This window comes from Malania oleifera, chromosome 3 (assembly GCF_029873635.1).
Source record: "Malania oleifera isolate guangnan ecotype guangnan chromosome 3, ASM2987363v1, whole genome shotgun sequence".
In the NCBI taxonomy this organism is placed as follows: domain Eukaryota; kingdom Viridiplantae; phylum Streptophyta; class Magnoliopsida; order Santalales; family Ximeniaceae; genus Malania; species Malania oleifera.
This window is the reverse complement of record NC_080419.1, coordinates 72,353,186-72,361,506: the sequence shown is the minus strand read 5'-3', so window position 1 is coordinate 72,361,506 and position 8,321 is coordinate 72,353,186. Positions and strand designations below refer to the sequence as shown.

At 35.0% G+C, this 8,321-nt stretch overlaps 1 protein-coding gene across 1 annotated transcript; it reads right to left on the bottom strand.

Annotated features, from left to right (window-relative positions):
- Positions 1 to 266: 266 nt before the first annotated feature.
- Positions 267 to 2,142, bottom strand: LOC131151360 (basic endochitinase-like). Its single transcript, XM_058102603.1, has 3 exons — positions 1,646 to 2,142; positions 913 to 1,080; positions 267 to 690 (listed from the first exon to the last, which is right to left on the bottom strand). Exons 1-3 carry the CDS (start codon positions 2,140 to 2,142, stop codon positions 267 to 269), a joined length of 1,089 nt encoding a protein of 362 aa, XP_057958586.1.
- Positions 2,143 to 8,321: the final 6,179 nt, after the last annotated feature.

Sequence of the window (8,321 nt, the reverse complement as noted above, 5' to 3'; positions counted from 1 at the left end):
AATTAATGATAGACATTATTCCAAGATGGTTATGATGATGATTTTGAAATAAAACGACAAATCACGATATAATTAACTAATTGACACCTCATTTTATTTATTAGTCATAATAGGCTACATATTTAGCAACTGCTTATTGCCACAGATTTCACTGTATTGCACATGCATCACGTTGTCATAAACTCTTAGTACAATATGTAGCTAGCTTAAACCACATGTAACTTCAAATTAATTTGTAGCTCGCTTGATCTATAGTAGCTTCGAAGTTACTGATCTGAATAGGAACCACCTCTTTTGGTCCCCTTTTTCTTGAGGGTCAAACCATAAGGTTGCTGGTCTGCACAACTAAGGTTGTTGCTGGTGTCCACACCTAATATTTCACAATATCTTTTGTAGTACCCAATACGGTCTTGTTCCTGCTCACTTGAGTAGCCACCACCACATTCTATGCCACCGTTGATGATGTTGGTGCAAAGCCCAAAACCTCCATACCGACCAGCTACAATGTCTACAGCTGACGGTGTGTAGTTACCAATCATGACGTCATGGCACGAGGGCTTTGGTGGTTGTGGAGTCATCCAAAACCAATACGCTGTGTCAAAAGATATGTATGGATCATTCTCCACCAAGTCTGGGTTATTTAGTAGATCATAACCTAAGTCATCCCCAGCGTGACAGTAGTTATAGTTGCTGCAAAAATTATGTTTTAGTATCGCTTTGTTACAACACATTATAAAGAATGTCGTGCGTGAAGAAATTTGAATTATGTGAATAAAGTGTATTTGTTTCATAATACTATATTTAATTTCCTATGTTCTAGTAATTAAATGACATAAGTGAGTTTATAAATGAGGTACTTCTTTAAACACTAACAAAAAAAAAATAATATTCTAAGTTCAGATGACTACTTACCAGGAAAGTTGAATGGGACCTCGGCCATAATACTTCTTGCCAGGTGCACATAGGCATTGGTCATTAGCAACACAATAATCACCGAGTTGGTCGGGAGGGATGGTGGCTCCTTCATGAATACAACAATAACCCCATGAATATCGACCATCCGGTGCACCTTCCCATCCTCTTGAATTTATCCAATAATTGAAGACATCGATTAATTCATGATAACATAATACAATTTAAAAAAAAAAAATATTTACACAAATGTGCATGAAATTTGAGAATTATTTTTTATTGTTTCTCAATTTTTTTGTTAATATTAAAAATTAATATTAGAAAATGATATTTTTATGATTATTAAAAAATTAAAAATAGGACCCCGAAGTATACGTTTAATTTTATTTCAGTGATTAAAAACATATAATTTATGACTTTTTTTGACAAATAATTGACTTGCAGCAGAGTGTATAACTCATGAACTATATACTATATTATTTAAGAAGGAAGGATATGGTTTTCAATCCCCCCCTCCTCTAAAAAATATCCCTATTCACAAATTTAATAAATTAATATTTCTTAAAAGAATTACCCACCCTATTTTTTTTTTCTTTAAGCATTGAACCAAGAGAGGAGTTTGGGGACGGGCGTGTTATTAATTAATTTGGAGACTTTGGATATTAATTAAGTTTTGTTGAAGTCAGCCCATTAATTTACGTCATTTTAGATATGAAATCGCAGAAATGCAAACTGATCAAATATATAACCTGTGGTTTCATGCGAGGTTTGGGCCAGAAACGCCGCAACCTCCCGTTTCCTAGTCTCTTCGTCACCGGCGTTTGCAAATTCTTCAAACCTGCCGGCGGCTTGGATAAAAGCATCGTAGGTGTAGAACGCCCCTAGACACGGTGACGTACCACGGTGCAGCAAAAGTTCGTTGAAGAGATCTTCGCTAATGATGGACTCAAGGACCTGGCTGCTGGGGGATGGAGCACGGGGCGGTGGCGGGGGGCTAGGTGGCGGCGGAGGCGGCCGTGGAATGTAGGGAGGTGGCGGAGGGATTTGGCAGGCGCATTGGCTCTGGCAGTCCTCACAGCAGTAGGTGGAGGTTGTGCCGCAGTAACCCCATTGGCTGCAGCACAGCCCGTTGGCGCAGAGGGTTCCGTTCACCGCCTCTCCGCATTGCTGAGCGGAGGCTCCGGCGATGCAGAGGAGAGAAACGTAAGATAGGATGGTATCGAACTTCATGGTTGGTTTTTGGTTTGGCGAGGGGAAGGGTCTCGGGTGGTATTTATAGGCTATTGAGAAAGAACACTCCCTTTTTTATTTCTTTTTTTATTTTGTCTTGTTTGTTTTTTTCTTTTTCTTTTTTCTTGGGGGGCCTGCGGGGGTGGGTAGGGGAATTTAATATTTTGGCTGTTTAGACCTTACAAGTATTGTTCAGAAACAAATTATTTATTATGCTTAACTGTTTTTCATTCAAATTGGAAACTTTGCTAGGGTTTTTCATGTTATTTTTTATCTACATTTCCCCCTTTGTTTTGTTGTGTAAGGGGATGTCTTATCATTGAATCTTGCTTTAATTTTTTCTTCACTCAACTAAATTCTTTCTTTGAAAACATGAAGTATTTAGTCTCACAAGAGTTTTTCAGTGGTGATAATGATGTTGAGATTTGGAATCATATGGGACATATTGAGTTTATGTGCTTAGGTAGGCTATTTCACAGGGCAACTAACGATAGGAAGATACCAAAAGGCGTATTAGTAACCATATACAAGGTCAAAATAAATATTCATAACGCACGCCTGCAAACATGGGGAGGTACTATCGAACTTATGAGTTACACTATGGAAGTATAAGGAGAGAATTTTTCTTCCCTATCATGACATATTTGCATAATTTTCTTTGCCATTAAAAGCGCTGACATTAAGTCAGTAATTATGTTAATTTCTTTCCTCATATTTAGTTTAGATTATATCATCTTGCTTCGTCTTTCCGTTGGTCCCTTGTGGCTTTGTCAGACTGTGATTTTCATTTTTTCCCCTTTTGTTAGAAGAATGACGCAGGTTCATTACTTCATTGCCCCCTTCCCCCTTTCTTTTTTTTGTTTCTTACATTGTCAAGGCTTATGTTGTTCACCAAAGTTCTCTTATGTTGATATTATTGGCATTGCAGGCATTGCTACATTCACTTCAATAGGAAGGTAAATGAGAAGAAGGGTGTAGAAGCTTTGGAAAAGACTGGAAAAGCTTTTGATTTCATGCTCAACTACATTGGTTGGTTGTCTTTTTAAATTTTTTTACATTGTGGGTATAGAAACATTTTTTTTCCTAGATGACAAAGGCGTCTACTTCAAGAATATTTAACTTTACACCTCTCAAAAAAAGATATTTAACTCTATGGTTATATATATATATATATATATATATATATATATGCATATATGTGTAACTAAAGCATATTAAAAGTATAGTATATAAATTATCATTTGGAAAAAGGGGGGACATGGGGGGTTTGGAGGTTGATTTTGGCTTTTTTTTTTTTTAATTTTTTAAAGGGACCATTTTAATATTATGTAACTTAGTTTGAGTAGCACAACATAAATGGTCCAAACGGTCTAAGTTGAATCAAGTTCACTGATTTTGGTTGAGTTAATTCTAATTTGTAAAATTTCTAAGTTTAGATGATTGACCAAATGGTCTCAGTTTTGTCTAATAATCGGTCTAATAATTGGGTTGAACTGGCCTATTCGGTGTTAGATTACAAACCATGATTCCATGAGATTTTTTTTTTTTTTATTTATAAAAAAGTAGTTAATATTTTTTATCATTAAAACAATTAAAACAAATATGACAAATTGAGAATCTTCAAGGCATGTGCACCCTTTTCCACTTCCCAATGCTAAGTGAACCCTGTGGATTGAGCACGAGTAGCGGGTAAGAAAAGAAAACGACACTCAATACTATGTGGCGACGCTTTGTCATAAATTAGGGTTAGATCTTCGATCCTATGTAGCAGCCCACCGTGCACCACGTACGTAATTTCTGCTCTTTGCACGTGTTTCTTGTGCCAATATTGCTGGCCATTCAATGAGATTCTTTCTTATCTTATGGATGTGCAAATGGATAATAATTAATGGTGGTGGCAATTACCACTAGAATAAGTAAATTGTTATATAATGATGCATAAATTAATAATAAAATAAATATAGATGAGCAGAAAAATAAATGGAGATGAGACCAAATTTTACGTGGTTTGGCTACGCCTACTCCATGGGCGAATGTGATCAAAACTTCACTATCTCGAGAGGAATTACAAGATAATTTGGAACCAGCCTTGTACAGAGTATCTCTCTTCTCTTTATCTCTCCTTATCTCTAATCCTTTTTCCTCACTTCAAGCATGCAATATGCATATGAAAGAATGTTACACGTATGTATATTCAAATGAGAGGGAAGGGTCGGGGTACCCTTTTATAGGGCAATAAGGATGGGAAGGAATTTATGGTGGTGGGAAAATGAAGGGGTGACAGCCATTAACCCCTTATGATTTTCATAACACTCCTTGTTGGATGTCACCCATATATTAACTACTTCTACTAAGATTTTTAATGTGTCTTATTCTGATGAGATGAACCAATTTCTTGAATGTAGTATTAAGCAAAGTTTTGATGAACAAATCTGCTAGATTATCTCTTGATCGAATCTGCTGAACATCTGTATCACCATTCTTTTGGAGTTCATGTGTATAGAATAATTTTGGAGATATGTTTCGTTGTGTCACCTTTTATATATCCTCCTCTCAGTTTGGCTATACATACGACGTTGTCTTCATATATAATTGTTGGAATATCCTTGATTGATTGAGGATCACAATTTTTTTAGATATGAGAAATCATTTATTTGAACCATACGCACTCTCTACTAGCTTCATGGATAGTTAGTGTTTCAAAATGATTGGAAGATATTGCTATAATCCTCTGCTTTACTCTAAAGTAGCATTGAATGTGTTTAATTTCATTCTAGTGTCACCGAGTAGGAGTAGAGTTATATCTTACTAGTAGATTTTGTTGGAATTGATGCATTCCCAAGAGGGAGTGAATTGGAATTTTAAAACTTCTTCTAAGATTAAATGAGATATCAGAAGAATTTCGCAACCTAGGGTCTTTCTAAGCAAATACCAGTTGCGCAAATAATTATAATATGTGGAAATTAAATCATGTGCGGCATTCACAATCTATTGAATATAACATACATACGTAGGAATATAAAGTGTAGGAAATTAAAAGCAGACACACGATATGTTATCGGGATTCGACCAATACTACTTACGTCTTTGCCTCAAGCTGACAAGCAAGAGGATTCCACTAAGTTGCTTACTTGCGGGTTGAGTAGCACCATTTATAATACTTTACCAAGATGGTGCATCTAGTTCTCCTAACCGGGTCTGAACTAGTCTGGTACTCTCCTAACCGGGCATAAGCAAATCCGAGACTATTCATAGGGCTCGTCTCCCTCTTCCGACAACCCATCAGGAATACAATAAATAATCAAATAAAATAATTTTCGTACAACAATGAATGCTTCTATACTAAGCATATGTGTACGCAATATGCACAATGCCCTCACGTATGATATGAAATGAAGCTTAATGCGAATATGGTGATTTCTCACTAAAATAATCCTTAAATAAAAATATATATGATGGATGCTCAAGGATTTAAACCCTAACAAAATACTTCTCCAAATATGTTTTTCCCAAATAAAGTGCAAGAGAATCTAGGGTTTGTGCTTACAAATGAACTTGCAAAAATAGTATGTGTGAGTGTAAGCACAATTGCAATAAGACTTTTTTAACATAAATTATATGTGCTCAAGTCTTTCAAAAATAACTAATATATATTTTCTCTCAATAATATTTATCAATAAAATATATGGGAGATCCAAGAAGCTAACGCTCAAAAATAAATTTTCACAAACAAAGAACAAGTAAGAGTATAAGCTTTGGATGAAGAAAATAAATGCCCAAAGATTAATCAAATGCACTCTTCAAAATGATTTTAAAACAAGGAGTGTAAGAGAGTATAAGAAGTATGCTCTGAAAATATTGGAAGAATTTGAGCAATAAGAGGAGTATGTGCATAAAAACTTTTAAAGAATTTTTCTTAATGATTTTTTGCTAATCCTGTGCTAATTAAGACAAATGAAGGGGTATATATATATTTTGCAAAAATTATAATCATTGGGGACATGGAGGTTATTTTAGAAAAAAAAAATTAATAATGTTTAATTAAAATTAACTTCATTTACCTGTGATAAAAAATTTACCAACTCGAGAGGTTTGGTCGACCATATTCAAGGTTCGGTTGACCACATTGCTGAGTTCAGTCGACCGTGGCACTTTTGAACTACATATATAATTGACCATCTTAAGGCAATTTTGAACCCTTCGTAGGTTCGGTTGACCATGACTAAGGTTCAATTGACCATCTTTGAGGTTCAGTCAAGGCTACTTTGAACTATGAGTTCGGTAGACCAAATTTGTGGAAAAGTGAATTTTTATAATATGGTCGACCGAGGACAGTAAGTTCAAAACAAAACAGTCAATAAAGTAAAGTCAACATGTTGACTTCTAACAGTTCAGTCAACCATGGCATTTATAATGCCAAGGGTATAGTCTAACGAACGTTTGACTTTGGTTAACTTTATAGTTCGGTCAATCATGGTCAAATGACCTTGCAATGGTTAATCAACCGAGGCAAGTGAAATTCTTATTTTGTCCCTGTTTTTGAATTTGAACAAAATTTCCTTTTAAATTAATGAGTATGGTTATTAAGTGAGGGATTTTTCCATGAAAGATTTTATGTCCTAAGGTTAGCTATGGTCCTTGTTGGGTTCCCTATGGTCGAGGCTTTTGAATTAAACCAAAAAATTCAATGTCAATCGACCTACGTTTTAGACTTAAACTTTGACCATAACCAATTATTTATTTAAGAAAATAATTTCTGTGAAAAGCACTAGTCCCTAGGGTCAATCTATGAAAATCCTAAACTTATCATCCATATCATGCATTATTACAGACCAAAATATAAACTAAATGTAATACAATAAAATTAAAAGTCTTCTTCTTAAACTTTTGCTTTTCACTTCATGGAGTACACCAGGTGTATGTGCATTAAGACCCATCTTGGCCTCCATTTCTTTTAATTCTTATGTATGTACTAAAATATGAACATGTTTGCAAACTAAATACACACATAAGTTACAGATGCTTTGTGAGCATCAAAACAGGAATCAGACTCAAAAAATCAACAATGTCCCCATTTTTTATGATAACAAATGCATCATAGTAAAATGGGACAAATCTGAAAAGGCTCCCCCTAAGAATATGCATAAACTAAATTTAAGCAATATAGCATGCAAATATTAACAAAAGAAGACAATTCAAAAAATTTGCATTCAATTTTAGCAATAAGACACAAATACAGACATGCATGCAACATAGATGATTACCCCATTTAGAATATTGCCCTAAAAAAAATTCTCCCTTTTGGTCAAACATTTTCTCATAAAAGTTCTCCCCCTTTTGGCATCAGCTAAAAGGGATAGACTAAGCATAAAAAAAATTGTCATTTGAAAATAGACTTAGTTTAAGAGAACTCCCTTCTTAAAAAAATATTTACCCCCTTTTTAACGTTTAAGCACAACAAAAATTCTCCCCTTTTTATCATATAGTATTTTGGGCATTAAAGCAATTTTAAAGATATAGCATTTAGGCATATAAGTAAGAAAAAAACAGACTTGTCACATGTAAAATTATTTCTTGTTAAATAAAATATATATATGTAAAAATATATATATATATATATATATATATATATGTTGGAAATGGTGTGATTCTAAGAGGGGGGTGAATTAGGTTTCAAAAACTTTTCTACTAATTTAAATATTTTGTCGATTCACCACATATCATATCTCATTTAATATTAAATGTGTGTATGTAAAATGATTAAGATGTTGGTTCATATACGTAGACACCCTATTTTTGTCCGAATCAAATATAACATAGGAATTATTATTATTATTATTATTATTAGGGTTTGGGAAGAAAGCTTATAAAAGGGGTTCACGCACACACCCCAAGACACAGCCGTGGGGGAGAGAAAATAAAATAAAATAAAAAAATAAACCCTAGCCTCTCTTCTCTCTTTCTCCCTAACGCAGCACTGCTGCTGCTCCTCCGTTCTTTCTGCGCTCCCCCCCACGACTTACTCGTCTCCCTCAATCTCCATCTCCATCTCCAACCTCCATCACCATCTCCGACCAATCCTTTGCAGCACCTCACGGCTCCCAACGCAGCCTAGCCGTGAGCCACCCACGGCGACCCCCTTCGCCGGCTTTTCGAACTCCAACCCTTGTCACCATCTC